At 43.1% G+C, this 24,575-nt stretch overlaps 1 protein-coding gene across 1 annotated transcript in view; it reads left to right on the forward strand.

Moving 5' to 3' along the window:
* Positions 1 to 24,575, forward strand: part of FAM20C (FAM20C golgi associated secretory pathway kinase) — a 52,867-nt gene that overhangs the window by 15,383 nt on the left and 12,909 nt on the right. The window contains exon 4 of the mRNA XM_010221858.2: positions 22,729 to 22,821. Coding sequence (XP_010220160.2) covers positions 22,729 to 22,821 — 93 coding nt within the window. The remainder of the gene's footprint in view (positions 1 to 22,728; positions 22,822 to 24,575) is intronic.

The raw sequence follows: 24,575 nt of genomic DNA on the forward strand, positions 1-24,575 counted from the left end.
GTTCCTGGAGCTGCTGATTTCCTTGTTTTTACCTGTTACCATTGGATATCAGGGAAGAAACATCTCCAGCATCTAATTTTAAGCATGCTATTTCTTCATTTTAAGAAATGCAGTTCGCTCGATTAGTCTTTTAATCCCACATCCCCATTTAGCTCCCAGCGTTCTTCTATAACACATCCCATACTACCTCAGCAGTACAGAAAAGCAACGAATGTTTTCAGGGGAAGAACTGGCATAAAAGACATAACCTGTAATTTACTGCTCAGGAGCAGGGCTTGGCGTGCTGGGAACTCATTGGTATAGAGGTGAAGTAGGACGCCCTTAGCAAATCTAAGCAAAAAAAGCGTGGCCAAAATGTTTTCAGGGGGATATGCAGATACCTGCTACCTAGAAATATTTCCTAGGGATTTGTCTCCATTTTACTACAATTTATAATCCTTGAAATAGGCTCAAGAGATGGAAACTCAGGGAGAGGAAATGATCTGTACCAGAGCCGTGTTTCTGCCCGCATTGCACTGTACTTGGCAGCCAACTTTGCAATGCAATAGCATTGGTACTTCTCTTCCTTTTTTTTTTAACTAGTGATTTTCCACTTTGCCATGGCATTCTGCATGTGGGTAAATAAGAGTGAGAAAGCCTGGAAGACTCATTTGCATGGGAAGAAGCAGCAGAAAGCCAGAGGAAATTGTGCCTGTGAACGTGTGGGAGCTGGAGAGTTAGCAGGACAGCCAAACTGTTGTAAACAGGAGCCGCTAGAAGTGTAGGATTAGCTGGAACGGATAATAAAATACCTGAGAAGGGCACTTAGGGCAGACACAGGTCAGAGTGGCAGAATCATAGTCAAAATGATCCTGTTAGAGCTTTGAAGCCCCTTCTGCATGGGCTGCTAACCAGTGATCTGGATTCTTACTGCAGGCATAGTTGCTGGGCCAAGGACGAGCGACAGCGCAGCGGTGCATGGAAATCTGCACTAGTTAGGCAAGATACCGCACACAGACCTCAGAGATGCACAGTCTGTGTATCGATCATAAACTGCTTTGATATGCTGGCATAAAACATCAAAAGGAACGAAGATGTTAAATTAATCTATAGAATCAGGGGAAAATCTGGCAATAATGAGGACCTTTTCTTTCATTTTCAGCACAGCTCACTTGTATTTTGTTTGATTCTGTCTTGTGATATAGTAGGAGGGAGTTTCAACCTGGATTTTTTTTTTTTTTTTTACTTCCCTTGTGGTTTTTTGCCTCTCGGGACTTCTGTGACATGATAATCTTCCCCAGGTTTCCGAACAAGCCCCTTTTCGCATCTGGTTCTTTAGGGTTTTATTAGGCGGAAAATCTGGTTCCTGGGGGCTCAGACAGGGAGGCAGAGGCAGCAGGGGCTCCAAGGAGGGAAGCGCCTGTTTCCTCATTGCCTGCCTAATTATCCCGTTCCCAGAGCTGCCTTGGAGTTACAGCTCATAAGCGCTTCTCCGACAAGCTCTTTGTGGGATGCCGTGACGGTGCGCGCTGTCCCCCATGGAGAGCCCTTGGCAGCGGTTCCCGGGGCCCGGTGCGCTGGCCATGGGCTCCAGAAAGGCCCCCCATCCTGGCTGGGGGATGTTTGGTTGGATCCCCCTGCCCCTGTCATAATTTTCCAGTTTCCTGGTGCCAGATACAAGAGGGAAGCAGGAAGCTCCCGCTCCGGCGCTGGCCAGAGAGCCATGTGGAAGAGCTGCTCTTTGCAGCGTATCCAGGCCACCTCTTCAGAGCCAGGCTCTTTTGGCACCCGTGAAATGATCCGATGACTGGTGAGCAGGCACGGTGCCATCCACGCAGATGGACACGAATGTCCCGGCAGCCAGGAGACTGTCGCGGCTCAGCCAGCTGGGCGAGGGAGAGCGGCTCTCCAAGCGATCATCCGTCTCGGAGCGATCCCAGGAGGAACCAACCTAGCCATGGGTGCCCAGCTGGGGCCTGGGTATGTGACGGTAGAGGTGGCATCACCATGCACTGCACATCCGCAGCGGCGCTGATGCAGAAACACTTCCCAGAGGCTGGAAACGAGACATGTTGAGGCTGTTTTGATTTAAGCAGCCTAAAGGAAAGAGAGGTTTGAGCGTGGTTCTTAATTCCTCGAGTCTATACAGGGAAAACATTTTATTATTCTTGGGCATGAAGTGTCCCTCAATTCCCAGCTGCAGCTGGAGCCTACTCCTACATTGAGGGAATGGGGAGAGAGCGAAGGTCTCCACAAGGCAGTGCTGAGCACGTCAGGATGTGGCGGCTGAGCTGGGGCAGGGGTGCTGTGCTGTACTCCCTTGGAAATAAGTTTCCTATTTTTTTTTCCTTCTTTATTTCCTTCTTTTCCTCTTTCTTCAGCATTTGTGCCCCCTCGCTTTGTACCACTGTCACTGAGAAGATTGTTTCTGGGATGGGTTTCACCAGAGCTGCCTGTTTGGATGCACAGTGTGTGGGTGACAGCCAGCCCCCACCGCCACCCCGTGCCCTCCACAAAGTCCCTTGAGGACAACGGCAATTTCTGCCTTTCTGTGAGAGTCAGATGCTTGCCCCAAGGCTCCTGGATAGTGAGATAAAAGGATTAAAACATCCTCTTTGGGGCTTCACAGAGAATAGTCACCAGGGCTTTCTTTAAAGCATAACTTCAGGGAAGACTTTAATGCTGCTACCCACGAGGGGGGCAGCTTCTCTCACACAGGCAGGCATGTCAGGCTGATTGACAGATCATTAATTAACTATTATTAATTAACCCCTTAATCTGAAGGGAGAAACTCCTTGCCAGCCTGGATTCTGTCATTTCTTTGAACGTGCGAGTCTGCTGTTGTGCTGTACTCCCCAACCCGTGGGCCTCTGGGCTGAAGAAGCTCATAAAAAGGCAGGAATAATGAACAAGCTTCTACTTCTCTGTTACTCTGACTTTAGAGGAAGAGGAACGTCCAAAAAAAGCTGATCTTGCCTTTCAATATCACTTCGCTGCAGGTCTATAGGATGTAGCTTTGTGTGAACGATACGGGGTCTGTGTAAAACCAAGCTGCTTATGGATAGTCACACACCTCCTTTAAGGCCAGGCTTCCTACAAAAGATTTCAGCCCAAAGTTAGGGAGGAAACACCCTTTTTTCTCTCCAATATAGCTATGGTATGATTGCCTCCTCTCTGCTCTTATAGCCCAAATTGTGTTCAACTGCTGAATGCAGGTACACCCGAACCAGTAGTGGAAGTGACGAATTCTGCTGCTGCCGATCTCACTTGGCCTCAGGTTGATGTTCCTGAAGACCTTATTCTGCTCTAATTTCTCCTGGGTTTTGAGCCAGCCTGTGTGTTCTCACACTTCTGCCCAGTGGCCTCTAACAAGCTCCTCTGTCAGGCAACAGCATGATTATAGCTTTATTTAACTTACTCTGTCTGCATTGGTGGCCTTTCAAGGAGCAACAATCCAGAGAGTCTGTAAACTGTATGTGGCCTCAGAAAAGAAAGTGTCCTGCTTATCCACAAGTAACAGAGTCTTCGTGAATTCTTGGGATGATGCCAGTCTTGATAAGACGTCAGTAGTTTGATAAGCCAATAGCCCTAATCACCTGTATCGGTGTCTAGTCGACGTTTTGCGAGGCTTTGTGCCCGACCTAGTTGACCCTACCCTTTTGCTATTAAGTACTGCACTGTTTGGCAGGGAAAGACCTTCTCAAGGATAAAAATGGTGCCTACATTGCAGGAAATGCCTAAGACCAAAAATTATGTGTTCCTTTTACCAAGTGTGGCATATCATGACGCATCCCTCCCATGCCATTTCAAATTAATCCTGCCATTTTACATCTTCTGAAGGAAACTGCCTCACCTGGCTGACATCTGAATTATGTTTTTAACAGGAATTTTCTCTGTAAAAAAACAGAAGGAAGCCAAAATGTGCACCAGTACTGCAGGCTCGCTGTTTGGCTTTAGTAACACAGTCCTTTACTTGGATAATGGCTGTGAAGCAGTTTTGTGTAGATTTGTGTAGTATTTTTGGATTGTTTGTTTGCTTGTTTGCGAAGGCTTTTGTTTTGCCTTTGTCCCTTCACGCGTGAATCTATCCCTCCTGATGCAAAAGCACAGTTTCTAAGGTCCCTCCTATCTAACAGGACTGTTATTATATTATTGGATTCTCTCTCTCTTCTCTATCTTCCACTAAAAATTCACTCAATAAATGGGTGAAATTGCAATGTATTTAATTGCATGGTATTGCACCAATTCTTTCTTGCAATATCTTTTAGATTTTAATAGCTACAGGCCTTCAAACTATCTTGGTGTTACCAAAGACATTTAATATCTGTGAACTTACAGAAGGTATTTTCTAGCACTCAGCAATGACTCCAAAGCCCCAAAGAATTACACTCAACAGCCCTGAATTTCAAAGCCTGACATCGCTGTGAGCAAGGAATACAAATCCATCAACAGGAGCAGGGTTTTAATTGCTTTTGAATGATTCTTTAGAAATCTAAAATTGCTTTGTGGGATGAAAAAAAAATCCTCACTTTTATCTGTGAAGAGGTTTTAATTCTGGTGAATAAAATAAGTGGCTGCTGTAATAATGCGTGATTTTTTCCCTCTGACTGTGTAGCTGTTCCTTCAGCCCTTGCCTGCTGGGATTTTATCCTTGAGCAGTGAGACATCGGAGTTCATCAGATATTATATGTGGCAATTGCCAGACCTGGAGAGGCTCTTTGGTGGCTGGAAGATTTGTGCTGCTATTACGGTAGCTGTTAAAAAATGAGACCACCTGTATTCTTTTTCAATGTGACCTTCTCTGGCTGGTCATATGCTGTATTTTCTCTGTGATCTGATGTGATTTTTAAGGGTAATCAAAAGGCCAACAGTGCTTTAAAACCCAGTAATACCTCATCTCTGGCTTTCAGCAGTTTTTTTTAATGAAAAGAACTAAAACCTTTGCAGACACTTCTGCATCTGGCTTAGCTTCTGGTTAAATGAATCCCCAGGGAGTGCTGGAAAATATTACCTCTATTTAGAAGAGAAGCAAATGAGTCCATGTTTCCAAAATTATTTTCAAGGAAAGGCGTATCAGAAACTGTTTGATTTTCCTGTTTAATCGATCTGGTGAATATCTGCAAATTGTCTGCATCACAAATGAGAGCAAAGACACCAACAGCATCAGAGGGGGAGTATTTCCAGTGCTGGCGCTGCAGGACGCAGCACCAAACACCTCCGCAGGCTGCCAGCAGCCAGGGACAGTGTCTTGTGCTGTGTGCCCTCTCGATCATCAAAAAATACCCCTTGCGAAAATCTGGATCAACCCACATCAGTGCCTGAGCAGCAAGAAGGCCCAGGATCCATTGCCTCCACCCCAATGTTTCCAAAGGGTGTCTGAAACCTTCCAAGGGGTCCAAGGGCCACATGAAGCATCTCCCAGTGGAGTGGTAGTAGAACGCAATAGTAGTTTTAGTTGGTCACAAATAACGTTTCCTTGACCAGATATTAAAATGGCTGAACTTGTTTTAGGGAGAAAGGAAAACAGAGAAAACAGTATTTGTTATTTCAGTTAGCAGTAAACCTAAGAAAAGGTGATTGGCAGCTGCCCCCCAAAATTCTGCTCTTATTTTTTTTCGCTGGCATCTGAAGCATGGTAGTGCTAATATATTTTCAAGTACAGAGAACCTTTCTGATGAAGGCCTTAGAATGTTTTTAATTATTTCCAGAAATAAACCCAACCATTACTGTATTTCTGAAGGACAATTATTTTGTCCTTTCTTGCATAACTACACATTTTGAAATACATTCTGAAATAATCATTTTAAAATTGATTTTCCTCAAATTGACCATAACAAACCAGACAAATCGCTTCAGGATTAATTTTCCACCTAGCTGGAGAAATTAGCCCTGGCTTTCTCCCTCCCACCCAGGAGGCACGTTGGAATGGTTACCTGGATACCCTACTTGCAAAGGATATATGTGCGGGAGCAATTTAAATAGCCTGATTTGTCATCTAACTGCCGACATCATTAGCAGAGCATTATTTGGCTGGAACGGTGTAGGCTGAACAAGGATAACACCTCCATGTTGAGGGAGATTTAATTTAACCACTGTGCAAGCAAGTAGTGCTTTCCTGGGTGAGAGCTATAGTAAGCCGAGGATGAGGAACGTGACCTGCGTCTGGGTAGTGTTTTCCCCCTGTAATTCTGCACCTCAAAGATGTCCCTGTTCCTTATCAGAATGAAAATAGGATCATTCCAATATCATGGTTTAGCATCCAGTGGTTTCTTTATTCGGGGGCAAGGAGAGAATTTTGTTATGGTGGGAAAGGGAAGGAAGAGAACAAGGGAGCAAACAAAACAGCTGGATGATTCTGGATTTTTGGAAGGACCAGGTTGAAGGCTTTGGTCTGACACCGGACTGAAATCTGAGTCTGCCTCTTGCTTTTTTCCTTGTTACTTTTTCCCTGGTCACAGCCCCTGTTTAAATTTATTCATCTTCTCAGACTCTTTAATTTTTAAGATGGCAATTACATCAGGACAGAAGGACTCGCAAAAGCAGGTTTTTAAAGACAAGCTGATAAAATCACAGTGATGACTTGCTTGAAAGTAATATCTCTGCTATTGTATAAAGCAGAAAATAGTGACCTCATCAGATAAAAGCAGTGTGTCAGAAGGCAGAAATAGTCGATTCCCTGGAGTCTGACTATTGAGCGGGGTCAAAAACTGTAGTCTGCGCATAGCAATAAAGAATGTGGGAAAGCAAATGAGAGCTTTAGAAAGAGGCTTTCCTAGTCTTTTTAGGTCTGGACTGAACAAAACACATGATGTTATGGCTTAATCCCAAATCAGGTTGTTCTGTGTTGATTCCAGTATGGTCTGGAAAACTCAGCGAGGTCAGGGGATTTGTCAGGGAGGTTGTTCCTGCTCCCCTCTTTGTGAATTCTGCACCTACCACTGAAGTATAAGAACGCCGCAATTACAGAGCTGCCACTTGCATATTCCTTAACTTACATATTCCTTCTTGGCAAATCAATTCCCAAACCATGTGCAGGAATCGTAGTCTTAAATGAAGCGTGGTTACAAAATATTCTGCTGATCTACGGTGTAAGTCATTTTCCTTTAGCCGTAATTGATGTTACAAAATATTTTATGTTTTCTGTCATTAGTTTTCCCAATTGGCTAGATCTGCAGCTTTTTTCAAGCTGTAAAAATGCTAAGAATTTTCTACTGATTAGCAGCATCAGTAGGGCATATTTCTGTCAACATGGGATATTTTTGAATGAGTAAGGAATCCTTTGTCTTTGAATTAGATATGTCTAGACAGTGGTGATTTTTTTTCTTACCAATCTAGCAAAATGAAGATACTTTCTAAGTACTAATTAAATTCTTTCAGACACACAGTCTGTTATGCACAAGATTCTAGTGTAATGAATATATTTATTTCCAGGAAATCTAGAGTATTTTCCTTGCCATTTGTAGGACTGAGCACATAAATAATGCAGATCATGCTGTGCTGCTTTTCAGTTCTTCCTAGGAAATTATGCCATTAGAAATGCCAGAGTTCTTTCAAGCACACGCAGACACAGCAGGTAAAAAGAATATTCATGTGATGAACAGTGACAGAAGCAGCATCAGCTAACACATAATGCTGCAACGCGCTGCTCAGACAATGAAATTGTTTGCAGTAATTATAGCATAGAATGAGACTGTTGTTTAACTTAACATCGTGGTAGGCAAACGGTGATCCATCAAAGTGGGTTCTGAATTTGCAACCTAGGATTAGGACCTGGAGGTGTAAGTGAAATTAAACCTCTGTGTCCTCCCACCACTGTGCCAGATGCACGCAATGGATAACAGTGATGAAAACACAGCTTCACTCGAGCGGTTTGGGAATGGAAAGGTCACAATTAATTCCTGGCAAGCTTGCTGTTGTTTGAGAGCACAGGATGCTGTTGGAAGTCTGCAAATGGGATACTTAAAATGTCTTCTTCATGGAACCAGTGATCTGTCTCGCAGTGTTCAGACGACAGAGATCAGCCAGTGTATAAAAGCGCAATTGTGTCCCTTTTCTCGGTAAGGTGGGAGTGTTTTCCGTGTTTAAGAAAGAGAATTTAGCATCTACCATTCTTAGGCATTCCTCACGCGTAAGGTGAGCTTTAGTACGTGTTGCAAATGGAAATCAAGTACATGATGTGCCTGGAAGGAGTTTATCTAACTATTTATGGGCTGATCACATTTTGAGCTAGAACTGCCTTGGTTATTTTTAGTTGAATAATGTTACGGTAGTATTTGCATTTGTAAAGAAGTAGCAAAACTCTCCTGCTGTGTGGCACAGTGCAATTCGCAGCTCTTTCTTGCCGTGTCTGTTTTCAAACCTTAAGGTTGTGATGCTCAGGGTCCCTGGAGGAGCACCCAGAACCCAAATATCATGGGGCTGCCTGTCTCCTTGCGGATCAGTGAGCTGCAGCTCAGAGTCAGATATAAAACTCCCTTGCAGAAATTTTATGTGTCTCTCAGCTTTCCCGATTCCCTCCCTGGTGGGTGCAGAGCACTCAAACTGGTTTGGGTAAGGTGGAGACATCCGTTCTGGTTTGTAAGTGGGCCATGTCTGCTGTCTAGCAACCCAGGTTAAGCTTCCCCGTCCCTGAAACACAGGACACACATGGAGCGCATGTGTTTGCCCAGTGGTTTTGGAAAAGTTTGATCTTCAGAGCTGGAGTTAGCTGGAGTTCAGCTTGTACAAAGGGTCTTTGTACAGAAGAGCGTTCAGCATCACGCCCTATGAAGAGTTTTTGTTGGATCTGTCAGGAAAGCTCAAAAAGCCAAGAAAGCTCAGTCTTAAAAAGTCTCATCTCTGCTTTCTCATCTTTGTTTTCATGATAAAAATCAACAGTTTCAGTCAATTGCTCTTTGATATGCTTTTAGAAAGAGACTTCCCAAACTTTTGAGATGCAGATGATTAGCTACAGCATGTCATTAACAGCAGAGACTGTTTCGCCTTTCTGATAAAAAGGGAATGGATAACCATTAAAAGTTATAAAATAATAAGGCAGAAGTATGTAATTTAACATGGTCATCTATTTGAAAATGCACATTGTGCATAAATAATCGGATACATCAGCAGGGAACCCACAGCCATCCAGCAAGGATGTTGTTTTGCAATTGCCACCTGACCTGTAGATAAGTGGAAACAGTGTCTTCACACACTTACAAAACTGAACACTAATCATTAGTAAATCCAAGAGGTAAGGGAAGTCTCACTGTATCTATGCGCACTGCTTGCAATCCATGACTACTAAAAGTGATATCAGAAATATGCAACTTGGCATAGAGGCTTGAGCTGCAGGGCTCACTAGCCTGCTCCAAAGGAAATCCAGTTTAGGAAGTAGTCTCAAGAGTCACTATATGCTGGGAGAGACAAGGTATATCTGGAAATATGTTCACCAAGAAGCTCGTGCACAACTTTTGCAAGTGGTGGTTTCCACCCCTATATGAGACCATTTTAGTTGAGTCTGTGCTGGTTTCTCCAATAGTGACTTGAACAGAGGATATCTGCCAGGTGTGGTTTGTTCGCTCTTTCTCTTATTTTCTTCTCTGGATGTAGAAAATTAAGAACAATTTGATGATTCATGTTTATAAGGGTTTGCTTTTTTGTTGTTTTCAGTATTGGTGCTGCTCTGTCTTCTGCTTCATTTCAGAGAAGGCAGACGGGAGCCGTGCTGGTGGGTTCAGGGAACAGGAGGTGGCGAGGCCCTGGGATTCCCGTGGGAGTTCATTTCTCACACTACATGGTCGTTATGTTGGCAATCTACCTACTTTGACAGTATGATTGATACGGTGGTATGGCACCTGTGTTTGCGATGTTAAAAATCAAAGGGGGAAGCTAATATTTTTAAAGCTGTTGTATTTTTAAAACTGGAAGCAGCTAAGGAGGGAACTTGAGGGGCCCATGATAAAACACAAGAATAGGGATTATGCATCCTTTTTTTTAATCCAAGATCTTAATCTTTAAATTGTAAAAAGCATAGTGAGTTTTGGACAGAGTTGCAGATTCAATTAAAGATCCTTCTACTCCCTACTCTCACTAAATCCCCGAAAAGCTGCTTTGATATTAGTAAGACCTATTGAAGGAATAGGTGGACATAATTGAACTAGACACTAAAGGCACAGGTTATGAGCTCTCTCCCTGACATTTGGGCATGGACAGGAATGTAGCATTTGCTGTCGTGACTAGCCCATTTGGCTATTCACTTCCTTATGTGTCTGATCCACAGTCCATTGAAGTTGGTGGTCTCTTTTCCAAGACATCACCGAATTTTGAATTCAAATATGGGCATGTTTGGTCCCACTTTAAGGACTGGCTCTGAAGTTCCTGATCCAGTTCACCTTGAATTCTGTTGGGAACCTTTCATTAACTACAAGGAAAGCTGGATCAGACCCAAGGGAAAAATAGTAAGTGCTAGAGGAATGAAATGAGGATATTCGAGGATCAATTAATGGGATCACTTCACTCTGCCATATATCCTATTCTCACAGTTAATTTATAAAGCTAGAAAAACAGTGAAATACAGGTGTCCTTTGCTTTAGGAAAAACACATTTCTCTCTTTGAAATCAAAACTCCCGTGGGTTATGCACCATATCATAACTACTGCACAGTAGATAGGCTTGAAATTGTAGACATTTTAACACGGTTACAAAATCTAGGAGAGGTAGCCAGACATACACAACTAGAGAAAAGCAGCTGCATAACATAAATCAGCTCCGTGCAAAAAAAAAAAAAAAAAAAGAAAGAAAAAGACAAATGCCATTTCCCTAAATGTTTTACTGCACACGGTTTGCAATTTTTCCCTCCTCTCTCTTATCCTCTGCTCTTCTTTCTTGTGCTTATTTTCTCCCCTAAGCTGTTTTTACTGCCTATCGTCGCGTGCTTTATTGTAATCTCTCCTTGTTTTACCAAACCACCTGCCCATAGGTGGACTTTTCAATTGAAATTAGCCGAAATGAATTTTGAAGCCCCATCAGAAGGAGCTCACCTGTTTCAGGGAACGCTACCCGAGCGGAGGCACGTCGAGGAGACGCAGATCCCCTCCGCCGCCCGCCTGCACGCGCTGTGCGCACACATGTCCTTACCTTTCCCAAGCCTGGCTCCCGGGTTGGGGGAATGCCGATTTGTGATCCATGGAGTGTGAATGCTGTCTCTGCACCCTGAGGATGGGAGTTCACTGAACACATTTGCACTTGATGGGAGATATTTATATAAAATAGCAATTGCCCTGTGAGGTCCTGCTGAAAGCAATTAAGCCAGCTAAATCTGTTCTTTCTTTGTAGTGATGCTGCAAAGTTTCCCTAATATCGTTCTGCTCTTTATTCTTTCACATGAGATATTTTTCAGTGGCTTCAGTAGTTCTGTTTCTACTTAAGAAGGGCAGAGCCAATCCTGAACCCTTCTTACATCCTGCTTTTGCTGGCTTTGAAATTGATGCTCCTCAAAATCTTCACCTCCATTTTTCCCCCACAAATGCTGCCTTTTTAACTAGGATTAAGTCAGGAGAGTGACTGTGTGCAGAATTGAGAACTGGGTTCTTCACTCACCCAGCTGGTGCCTCCAGCAACAGGGCCCATGTGGAGGCCGGGGGGTTAAAATGCTCCTTCTCGGTGGAAATGCTGAAGATGAAGAGATGCTAATATGTCTTGATTTTCCCCTGGGAGTAATACAGTAACTCCCTGTGGGCTGCAGAGCGTTAACTCACCCGTTATCTAGACAGTTTCAATATAAAAGGACCCTGATGTGTAATTTCCAGTGTAATTTGTGACTCACATGGTGCCTTTACTATAAAACGCAGATTGGCAGTGCAGGTTTGGGGCCTGGAAGAGGGAAACTTTAGCAGGAAAATGAGGTTCTTTCCAGTTCTGTGAGGCATTACAACAGCTCTGCAAAAGAGCTGCAGAAAAGGACTCCAAACCTTGTACCCATGTATTCCTACTCCTGCAAGAAGTAAAAAGTCAAGGTAGAGGAAAATAGTCCATTCAAAATTTGGCTGGCAGTGAAAACATTGGGGTTAATATTGCTAGGGTGGCCAGTGGATAAGTTAGGGAGTCCTCTGGCTATGGTTGAGCAATGGTGCTTCCAAGGGCTCAAGAGATTTAAGTATTTGCACTTGTAAATCATCTTGACAGCTGCATATGAGAAAGGAACTACTTGAGAAATGCCCAAAATGGCAAACTGGTGATGTCATCACATTCCCCAACATGTAGCGCTTTGCAGACCAAAATAGCCAAGATTGGATGCATGTCCATGAAATACCTATGAAATAAACCTCAAACATTTTTTGAGCAGGAGTTCTTTTTTACAGCAGAACGTGGCCCACATCCAGGCATAACCTTTAAAGCTCCATGGATATATCCTTCCCTCGTGAGATACAGTGTAAGTACCAGCCCATCCAAACCTGGGTAAAATAAAGAAGAAAGAAGTGCCATTCTACATTCCTTGTTTAGGCAAAATTCTGCCTGGAAACAAAACACATGGAAGTTTAACTAGGACACAAGGCAAAGAATAAGTTAGATACCTTGGCACCCTTGGCAGAGATCATGTATGCTGGCAGGATGAAAAACATTAGTGAGACAGAAGTTAAAAAAAAAAAAAAAAGAGGTGGGAAGAGTTTGCTTTATTAGAGCAATGAAACACCACACCATATCAAAGCATTTCCCATTTCTTTTGTAACCACAAAGTCGTCTGAAACAGGCAATTACATCTTCTTTCCAGCTCAGAGAGGCACATCACCCTTTGCCACACATTCAAGAATGTTAATAGCAGCAGTAAAGCAAGTTCAAGGGTGTGTGTGCTTTATTGGGAAATCACACCTCCGAGGAATTAGAAACACTTAGCCCTGGGGAGGGATTATCTTGCAGTAACCACATGCCTGCTATCCTCACTGGCATAATTATGGAAGATCCTCAGGATTTGGTATGGAAACAAGCTTGAAAAGCAAAACTTGCACTCCTCTAAGGGTATATTCACCCCTGGCCAATGCCTCGTATGTGAGGTTTGTGAGGGGCACCAACAAGAGGCTGAAGCAAAGTATGGTGGACCTAGTTGTCTACTGGCTCTTGAGGGACCTGGTTTCTGCAGGAGTTTTGTACAAGATTCTTTGTTTTGCTTGTCTGATGCCCAGCTTTTCTTTTTATATGAAACACAAGGAGAGTTTGTGCAATGTTAAGGTCTCCATGGGAGGAAGGCTGGCTGGATGGTGCCATGACTTCCATACAGATGAGAATATTGTGCTCTTTTATGTATCAGTCCATCCATATACACAATATAGGCTCTGTCCTGCTAATGATTTTTGACAGTAGTTGTTTCTCTGTGAGATCGTGGGCACTTAGGTCAGTGTATTGCAGTAGCTAGTAACTCTCCAATGGCAAATCGAAATGAAAAGCCAAAATTGTACAATTTGTGCATGTTTGGCTGGGATGTAGGAGAGACCACGCCAAAGTTAGCCTGGTTAGTCCTTTGTGGCCCTCAGGGAAGTGGGAGTTCTCCATGCAGTTGCAAATGTATAGCTCACCCATGACAGAAAACAGAAATCCCAGAGGGTTTTTGATTTCACAGCTGGAGCCTGAGCATCCTTTAGTTTATTCCTCCAAGCCACGGTAAAATGATGGTTCTGCTGTTTGGCTAATAGGCAGGTCTGATTGTATTACATTTTAGTCATATTAAACAATGCGAGGGAGAGAGAGACAAGAGAAATTCGGAAAGGCAAGTAAGGAAAGTGATTACTTTTAGCTTAGAGGAGTTGTGATGTTTTGCATCTTGCTGGTGTTCGGGTACGGGGAGCATCGGCTACAGCAAGGACCTGCAAGCCTGGGCTCGAGCAAAGCCTGCGGCCAAAACGACCACCTCTATAGATGGTTGGACGAGGTGTCCCCCAAGGTGGTCACTGCTGTGGGTGGAGGGACAGAGGCTGAGCACCGGGAGCGCGCGGGAGGCCGCGGCGGGAGCCCCGTGCGATCCTGCGCTCACCCCGGCTCCGTCGCGCAGGGGCTGAGCGCAGAACAGCTCCAAGGAAGTATTAAGGATACACTTGGCTGTCAAGGACACACATAGTTCACTGGCTATATGCATGCCCACAGTTAAGCATGTGCTTAATGAGGCTGGAGTGCTTAGCTTAGGGCACAGCTGAAGCCTTAATAGCTCCATGTTTGGGAGCTCTTGCTGCAAAATGGGGCTAATACTTTCCTGCTTCCTGGGATATTGTGAGGACAAGCTTACTAAGGTTCGTTATTCTCACAGCAATAGGAAAGAAATGAGTAAATAAACAGGAAGAAGTTATATAGCGAGCTCTTGATATGTCAGGTTCATGGTGATTACTTTTTCCAACCTATTTTGAACTGGAACCTATTCTGACGCCTGGAGTATCAATAGCACGTACATCAGATGCAGCAAAAAGAAAAAAAATCCAACTAATTAAGACATTTGAGCTCTATGATGCTTCTAATATGTTTAATGTTATTGTTCCTTTAAATTCCTACCCTTAATGACCTCAGATGTATTAAGTAGCATTCTCAGGACTGAAGAAATGCTTCAGACTTCTAATTTTGTACATATTTTTCCTCCCACGTTCTCTACAAATGTTATATATTCAAGACCTTCTCAGTAGAAATTACTCTGTAGTCCTTTTACTGAAGAAAGACTGAAGGTACCTGGGCTCACACTGAGCTATATTTGCAGAGCCTGTTTTCAAAAGCAGTTTGCAGCTGTATCATTTTTCATGCTTCCAATTTATGGCTAGCAGGCAGTATACAACAGAGCCTCAAAGAGGAAAATCAAGAGGAAAGATGACAGATTTCATGGGCTCGGCATGGCAAAAATGCCCTACCTTGCAATCCTTGCTAAGAATGCAAAGGAATCAGCACCGGGAAGGCTGGTATAGGGGCAGAAAGGGATTTGCATGATCAAGTTCTTAATGAAGACACCTTACCTTAAAGAAAAGTACCATTGTAGCACCTCATTAGTGATCTCTGCTGCTTATTTAATTGCTACGAGCCTTTTTCCTCCCTGCTGTGGCAACAGCATTGGCCACATTAATGTTGGTACAGGGAACTGTTTTGTAGTACTGTCAAGTACCTCTTAATCTTTCCACTCCTGTATGTCAAGTCAAGTTTCTATCTCAAAGATGAATCAAATATTATTTCTGGGTTAAGTTTTTTTTTTTTTTTATCTGAAAAGTAAATTAGCGACAGGAGCTCCCCAGAGTTTGCCTTTCTTTTTTTACCATGACTCATTTGTTTTCCATACAAACCCTGCTTTTTCTGGATAGGATTAAAAAAAAATTCTAATGAACATGTGCAGCCACTTAGCCTTGGTGGCATCAACGCTGAGTTATTCTCCATCCCACACCCCGTTTTCCCCTCACCTCAACAGGAGAGGAAAAGGAATTCACAGTGGGTCTCACAGATTTGCACACCTGCAATTTCTGTATGTGCGTGCCAGCTCTTGTGTAATCAGCTTGCCACTATGCATTATATACCTCCTGCTGAGCACCATGTGCTGGGGCTAAATCCAGATACAAAGACCTCAGCTTCTATTTTTGTAGATCCATGGTTCAATCCCCTAGTTCTTTCCTAAAGGATAAGGTATTTGAGATTGTTTTGTACGTCTGTCTCGACTCTGGTAGTATTGGAGTTCATCTCTCTTGCTTCACATGGCTTATTTGCTCTATATCAGCATTTTGCTTTCTTTTAGCCATCTTCAAAATAATAGTAAAAGTAAAACCTTGTGAATCTAAAATTTGAGCTGCCTGACAGCACAGCACCCACCACACAGTCTTCCATCACCTTAGTTGATCTGCATGGAAAATGGGAATGGGACAGCCAGCTGTCAAGCCCAAAAGTGGCGGGTGGGGAAGACATCCTGGCAAATGTGCTTACACTAGTATTTCTTTTCATTTGCTTTTCCCAAGATGACAGACTGCTACTTACTAGGCAGAGCTCAAAGTAATATTCTGAATTGCTGAAGAAAATTCTCCTAGTTGATCAAACTCTGTATGTTTTATACTGATCAAAGATTCTCTTCATGTCTTACACATCTGAAAGAGAACGAATGAAAAAATAGCTGTTATTCTGTGCGGGTAGACAATGAAATGATGATCTGTAAGATTAAGCCTTGACTTTACTGTCAGCACAATCTCAGTGAAGGCAGCAGTGTGGAGAGGCTACATTCTGAGATATTACTACAAAATCTAGACCAGTATAGAGAAATCAGAGGTTGCTTCACTGTCTTCTTGAAGGAGTGACATTTTTGAGAGAACATACCAAAGTAGATGTTTCAAGGTCTTGGATTTGAGGGGAAAACATTGCTGAGTTGTGCTTAGTAAAGAAGTGGCTTTCAGTCTGAGGACCCTTCAGCCTGAAGGCCCAATTCCCCAAGGGCTTAGGTGCTCTTTTCAGGGCCCGAGTTATTGTGGGAAGCTCAAGTCTAAGAATGGCGTAGCCCCAAACATGTGAACATGCTCCGAGAGCCCAAAACCTATGTTTATTCCCTTACAACATCTCAAATTATCATCAAGCAATGCCGCTGTGTTGGTTTTGCTTTGGTTATGGAGCAGAGCCAAAGTGCAGCAGGAGATCAAAGTGCAAAGGACGAAAAGCCAGACTTCAAATGCATCAAAGATTAAGGCCAGCATGTGGAGTCAAGGAGGAGAAGGCTACAGCCATGGGCTTGGGAAAGGACGTTTTGAAGAACAGGGTATAGCAACATCTGTCCAGAATGGTTTAGGTCTAACTGATCTTACCTTGGGGCAGGAGAATGGGTTAGGTAACCTCCCAGCATTTTCTTCTCCCATTTCTCTCTGGAAATTGTGAAAAAAAAATGTATTTAATGTACTGTTTCCCTGAGTATTTTCTTCCCCCTCTTCCCTCTACTGTCCTACGGTGACAGGTAACAAGGCATTTATAAACATAAATTCTCTTTCGGAAGCTTATTGCCATTCATTGTATCAGAAGTTTATGATCTATATTAAGCTAACTGGTCCTTGAGCGTGTGCTGTTGTCAAGCTCTCCTCGTCTGCTCAGAAAGAAGCACTCCAGGGCTGGCATGCAATAGCATGATCTTGGTATTTATCCTTTTGGCAGTTTGCTAATTATTCCTATTCCTATTGCATCCCTGTGTGATTTTCTGTCTTTCTGCCACAGTAAATATTCTCTCATTTTTCTAGCTGCAGAACTGCTAGTTAAATGAAAGAAGCCTGAATATCCTGCAGAGGCCCATATTGTCATTTGGATGATAGCAGTGAAACGGGCCAAACATCCTTTCTGCAGCACGTTAAATTGCATGTCTTTGCATTGCTGGATTGGCCACTCATTTTCTGGACCATATTCTCCTCTTGTAAACAGCTCGTATCGTTCCTCGGAGTGCTCTTTGCAACAGAAAGCCTTGATAAAGCCAGCACCATCAGCTGCCAAGATTCCGCAAGGAGTCGGAAATAGGCACCAGATATCTCTGCTACTGTCGACATAGCCCTGCATCGGCAATATCATTTATCTTCCTAAGGTCTTACTAAGCCACTATAATGTGTTATAAAATTAAGTGGCATTTCTTCCACCTGCTGAAACTGATGCCAAACGCGTGGAAAGCCCTCCCCAATGAGACGCCGCCACTCGCAAAATCTAAGTGCCCTCCTAAGGACTGCTGCTGCCTTGGAGACATGGTTTTTCCTATGGGCTGCCTCCTCCACTTAGAATAATAAGCTTTAGATTATCCCAGGGCACTCCAGATTCCGGCGCTGCCCAATCCAATTTGACATAAGGGTTGGCGTTGGGCAGAAAATCTTGCAAGCAGACACTGAACTTTCAGCCTGCTCCTTTCACTAGTATAAAGCAGTCATTTGTCGAAGAAGGTTGGTAAAATTTCCTGTGTGTCTGTGCAGGCAGGAAGGCTCTTCAGTTGTGATGCAGCATCTGGGCTACAGCTGCTTGGGGCTGCTGATGAAGCCCCACCGTGGTGCTTCCGATACAGCAAGTCTCCAACAGGCCCCAAAGTCACTGAGACAGCAACAAACTGCTGAGCAGCACCTATTAGTCTTGTATTAACTCCAAGCCAGGTGTTCAAACACCTTAAATGCTTCCCAGGGAAGGAGATTGTATCTGGCATTGCTGCTTGCCAGGGGAGAACAGTAATAACCCAATAGCAACCTATAGCTGCGGGTAGACCCAGATAATCTCTCCTTATCTGTTCCAATGGCCAAACTGCTCCCTTATCAATGTTAGTTGTGTTCCTGCCAACACAATTACCGTGCTTCATTGACCTGTTATGTCTCGTACTGATTTCACTGCTGTGGTTTTACTGCCCTTGCACCCCCTGTGATGCTGCTTGCAGCTGCAAAGGCACTTGCTGTAGTTACAGACCTTGCGCTAGCAACCAAAATGGAGCAGGGTCCCCATGGCAGAAGGGTCCGACGTGAGCAGACACAATCCTCGCCACGAGAAAGCTGCTGCTTTCATTCTGAACAGCATCCTGTGATCTAAGGAAAGGGATCGCTCTTCATCACGCTCCTCCACGCTGCGCAGGTAGCAGGGTGAGCGCCGTTGTGGTCCTTAATCCTCTCTAATCCGGTCAGTCGATTCCCCCAGTTGCTTGCTGGAGCAGGAATATGGCCTATTTAGAAAACACTCTTTTGGAAACCCCCCACTATGAAGCAGTAGCGTGTCTTCAGATTACTTAAAACTACACCAATGACACACAAAAGTATCTCTGGAAAGTCTCGGGACTATGGCATGGGAAGACAGCGTGTGTCTGCCAGGATAACACTTGCCTCAGGTCTGCTTGCCCTATTTTCTAGCTTTTTGGCTGTTCCATCAATAACACGAGCCCTCCAGTGCAGAGGAGGTCTGGCATCTAGGCAGGCTTCTTCCGAGTCACAGGTCACAGCCTTGGCCCTGGCACATATTGATCCTAGGGACTGTATCAGACATCCTCAGAGCTAAATACAGATCACTGTGTTCATTCCTACATAGAAATTACTAATATTGTAGCTTAAGGACATAGTAACTGGTCAGAAAATGTTTATGCAAACATTTAAGAAAACCTTGAGATGATGCAATTATTTCCCCACACAAATCACTGTATCGTTTTATCCCCATATTACAGAGCACCAAAGCTTGTATCAGCAATAGCACAGAGAATGCCATAATAGAACGGAGCTGACTCACCGTATCTGCTCCTGAGTGCGTTCCCCAATCAGATCAGTTTTATTTTCCCGTTCATGAGCATGATTTGCTCATCTGGCCACGAGCCCAGCGCATGGCTACATCTCATCCTACGTAAGCGCACATTTGTTCCTCATCTGTTTAAGATAAATCTTTACTTCCGCTTCCCCTGCGAGCTGGGCCATGGATGGGAAATGTCCATGGGTTTTGCTTTCCCTTCGGTTCTTGTTTCTCCTCTGCCAGCGTTGCCGGTGCTGATTTGTCTTTTCCTCCTGCTGCAGTTGGGCCAGTGCCACTGTGTAGTTTTTAACTGTGCGCAGTATCAACAGCACTCCATCTGTCTCTCCTCCGGAGCTTCCCAGCCTGCCATTATAAATATCTGCCAAATCCTTCTCCAAAGAGACGAGCGCTCAATTCCAACTGTTTGCAAAATAAAAGCAGCAGCCAAAAGCTCTCTCCCACCGTCCGCAACCTGTGCAGAACCTGTGTGCTACATGGTGTGCGGGTTTATTGCCGGCGCTAAGGAGCTCTGACCATTGTCTTTAATTTATTATCCATCCGAAGAGTGCGCTTCTGCAAAGGGTTTAAAATATCGCTCTGTTTGCTCAAACATCAACTTGCATGTGTCATTTTATTAGGCCATCTTTCTTCAATAACCATCAGGTAATAAACCTGGAGAGAAAAAAAAGCAGGCTTTTTTTTTTTTTTTTTAAACTTTCCTTTAAAATGTAATTCCAAATTAAAACATGATGTTTGATGATTTGGTCCCTGTGTTGTTTCATAAGATACTTTAATTGGCCTGGAACGGACTCAGAGTCTGTGGTCCTTTCACAGCCTTTCCCTTGTAGATTGAGGGCCATTTGCAAGGATCTAAAGCCAGAACAAATTCATAGAAATTGCTGACTTTCCGACAGCATTACTGAGGCAAGAAGTTCATCTCCCAGTTCTCTATATGCATGAGTCAAAATAGGATGTGCTTAGAGGAGTCAGTACCAAACCAGGCAATACATTGATCTGACTCTGCACACCAAAATATAGCACATTTTCTAACAGTGATAAAATCATGTAGAAACATGTTTGGATTGAGTGACAAAAAATAGATTATGGTGTAGGTGCCTTAACACTGTTAAATGCATTCTCATAAAAGTCTACTGACTCCAAGCCGTGTTAAGCTCAGAGGGCTTTCTGAGCTCAGTTGTGTGTGTTAGGGTATGATCATCACACCTATTGCCATTTATCAGTAAAAAAATTACCAGTACTTTAAAAAGTACCGATATCTCCATTGTCTAGATTGGACTGTGGATTTGATGTCATTTTTTGCATGTTTTAGGACAGTCAAGCTCATCATTTTCTAGGAGGATGTGCTATGATTTAATTATATATTACGTCAGGGAGAAGTACTAACAGGCTAACACTGCAGGAGAACAGTGCTTATTACCAAATGAATAATAGCCTGAACCCCATTGCCAGAGGTAGCAGTGAACAAACAGAAAAGGGAAATTAGAACCAACCCTGGGTTATGAACATACCTCTACTTACAAGGTTGAGATCTACCCTTTCTTTAAAACTTCATTTTCTGCATCAAGATTTTCTTGTAAAGGAACAGCCATGATTTGTTTAAACTTGTGGGGAGATAAAAAGCAGATGGTATTGATTAGCTAATTAGTAGTATTTTCAGCAGCTTATCAACTGCAGATGTGTTTTAAGTTTGCAAAAGCTGCAGATGAATCTTTTTATCTTTGGTTTGTTGAAGAAACTGAGTTTTTTTAAAACTAGAAGGGAGGGAAAGTTATGAAGAAGTGTTTAATCTCTTGTTAATTTCTCTGTTAATCTCTTCCCCTGGATATATATTCAGGACTCGTATCTCCATTTTTACAGGAATACATTGGGTTGCATCTCTCCTAGTGCTCTTGTCTGAATTACACGCTGTGTTGTGTAACCTGCTGCAGGGTTTTGTCTCTCTTCTCTTCCTCCCCATGGGTTTGTGCCTCCTCTCTTCTTATTGTGGAGAGAACCCACAGCACTATTTTATCCCATGTTCACTTCTACCTTGTCTTCTTACGGGCAGCTAGCAACTACAGCAGCCAAAGAGGCTGCTGGTTCCATGGCTCCATAGCAGAGCTCCGGCCAAGGCCCCTCCATGGCCATTCCTATAATGATGCTGGGTGGTGTTTCAGCCAGGACATTGCTGCAGTATTGGTGGCCCCTCTGACCTGCAGTTATATCAGATACAATCAAATATTTTCATATTCCCCTTTGATGGCAGTTATTTCTCAGTGAGGACCATATAGAGACTACCATGCCAACATGGTAATATAAAGAGGACTGAGAAGGAATATCCTTCAAATTCCATGAACTGCATGTCAAAAATCTTCATGTGAAGATTTGAGATATGAGTCCCAAGACCCATCCCGTTTCCTCAGCAAGGCAGATGCAGAGAAGGGCCACGGGCAGGTGGCAGCAGTCAGGTGGGAGCAAGCGCGATCATCCCAGCCACAGAGTTTGGTGCCCACCGAGCACGGTAGTTGTGGCTTGCTGCCCCTTCTCCAAGATTTGAACCTGCACCACTCCAAAGCCTTTCAGCGACAAGGTCACTGCCTAGAAGCTGCATTTTGATTGCTGGTGTGTAACATGATGAGAACAGTGCCATCCACGACAGAGGAAATTGAAAAAGGGTTGGGAAATTAGGTTTTCTTCCTATGGGGAACACTCCTCTTTTGCAGATGCTCTACAGAACAGCTTTGCAATGCTTGCAGTACTTTTAAGACTCCAAAATAGGGCATAATGCAAGCTTAGATGGGGCCTAGACTCTCATTGCTCAACTGCATGTGGATGCTCTCCATCCAAAAGCCAGCAGGAGTGGAAATTGCCTGAAGTAAGACAGTGATTTGCTCTTCTGTTACACAGAGAGCACTTGCTATTTTTAGTAGAGTTTAGTGTTCAGGCTTCAGCCTTTCTGTTCCATCAGGATGACATTTTTTATTGGTTCTTAAACCGAAGAAACAACAAATTCTGCATCCTCTCTGGAGCACGGTCTTGTTAATATTCTTTGAAACATGACATGTGTCGTGGCCGTCAAACTGCAATGATCCCATTTCTTCTGAAATGAGAAAAACATGTCACTTTTGGCTCTAAGTAACACAAAGGAAGAGTCATATTTTAGATAGTAGCTGCATGGCTGCCAAAGATGAAAGAAAAATGTTATTACTTTTGGAAATCTCATAATTACAGTTAATGATAATTTAATGAAATGACATTGTCTTCACTGCTATCACTAATGAAATGTTTGAGAGTGATAAAATAGATCTTGTTAAATAGAGCGAGAGTCTTGAGTGAAAGAGCAGCCTGCACGCACAAGTCTTGAAATCCTATTTTTTGTTACAGTAATTTGAAAAAAAAAAGATCGGATGAGAGCTACATGGCAAATAATGCATACATGAGGTATTTAAAGGCCTTTCATTAAGCAAACAATAGTGAACTCGCGAATAACATGCTGACGACTGAGTGTTGCTCCTTAGAAATGCTAACCCTTCATTATAACACTTCTGCTGTTTTTCTTTGCAGACAAACCAGAGAACAAGAAACCCCGCCTGACTTTTTTTATTTCTCAGATTATGAAAGACATAATGCAGAAATTGCAGCGTTTCATTTGGACAGGCAAGTAAAATGGATTTTCATTAAAAGAAAGAAGTAGAAATATTGTGATAAGCTGCTTGCACTTGGCCAGTCTTGTAACTGAATTACTTTTAAAAAGGGGGAAAATGGAACAAAGGTGAGCAAATTCCATGAATAAATGAAACGGAAGATGATGAAAGGGTAGATAATAATTAGGAAATAAGACTTGCTCTGGGAGTGAGAAAGCTGGCAATAACTAATTCTCAAAAAGAAAGAGAAATGACATTGAAGAGAAGCTGAGAAATGAATTTCCCCTGTGGTCTGCATGAGGAGAGGACCCATCTCATGGGGAATATGCAGCATAAGGATGCTGGAGTCTGGCTCACCCCAGTTAGTTCCAGGGCATGTAGATATGAGCAAGACATTGCGAATCATGAGAGTATTCAGAGAGAAATGAATGGGAGGGAGAGGGAGCCCAGGTTTCACAGCCAAGAGCTGGTGTCATGCCACACAAGGAGCATATTTAGGCCCCAAGTAATTAGGAAGGAGAAGACACTGTTGGTCATCCCATCTTTCTGTGTCCTCCAAGCAGAATTAGTGCAGTGTGTTGGATGCTGCAAGACCAGATATGGGCTGGAGCCCCCTCAGGCTGCCCAGATTAGGAGTGGGTCAACAATTAGTGAGGAATTATTAATAGCACATCTAGAAATTGTGACATTTCATGGGCTGAGTTAGAACTGAAGCTCCCCTCACACCCTGAAGTGCCAAGAAACTTCCTACCTAACGTCTGAAGTTTTGGTCCATAGTTTTATTTGGAGCTTGTGTCCTGTGGTTGCCTTCTGGTTTGATGGTTAGGACCAGAGCGCCTGTTGATGGGCGTCACAGGGTAGACTTGCCATTAGGAACCATCCTGGTCAGATCCCTAAAAGCATTTCATATTATATGGTGGCTGACCTTGGTGTTGATCTCTTTTACTTTGCATTTTATTATTGCCATTTTAAGGAAATGGTATTGTAGGACAAAACATTAATCAAGCTTCTGATGGAAAGTACACTAGATTTCCACATGGTAAGCAGAAAAAAACAGTTGCTATCAGAGATAGAAAACCTTATCAGCAGACAAAGGACAAAGAAAATCCACCTACAAGGAGGCTTTTTAAGGGGACTTTGCTGTTACTGGATCTAATAGCAGCACTTCATAGGGTGCTTATTATGATCTCCTAAAGAAAAAGTTTGGGGGAGCGAAAGACTCTTTACCCAGCCTTTGTGCCAGGGAAGATTTTTAGTCTCTGGGAGGTATTGCTTAGGCTGGTATATGGGGAGAAGAGCAGAATAAAATAAATCAATCTGTCAGGAAAAAAAGAAAATAGTTTTTAGATCTTATTTATTTATTTATTTATTTATTATTTTATTTTATTTTTATGAAACAGAGATACCGAATGCCCATTACTCAGGTCACTTAAAAATTGGTGAGCAAAATGCATTTTATAACAATCCTGCATTGGCACAAGGTCAAGATCCAGTCTCCACTATTTAATTTCTAGAATTTTTGGGCACTTGATGTTTTCCAGGGAACATTGTGTCCCCATGCTCTTCTGAATATTGTGTCTGCTCCATACAGTGTGGGGAAGACAGAACTGATAGCCTTCAAGACATATTTTGCAGTATGTTATACAAAAGATTATCCAGTTTATGGTCAATGGATTTTTTACCATTAAGGTCACAGACAAATGATGATGTCTTCAGAGCGTAATGTGCCTTCCTAGTCCATATCGCTATCACTGTATTTTAATCCTC

The sequence above is a fragment of the Tinamus guttatus genome, unplaced genomic scaffold (assembly GCF_059628265.1).
Source record: "Tinamus guttatus ecotype Peru unplaced genomic scaffold, ASM5962826v1 Tinamus_guttatus_pri_ptg000330l, whole genome shotgun sequence".
NCBI classification, from domain to species: Eukaryota; Metazoa; Chordata; class Aves; order Tinamiformes; family Tinamidae; genus Tinamus; species Tinamus guttatus.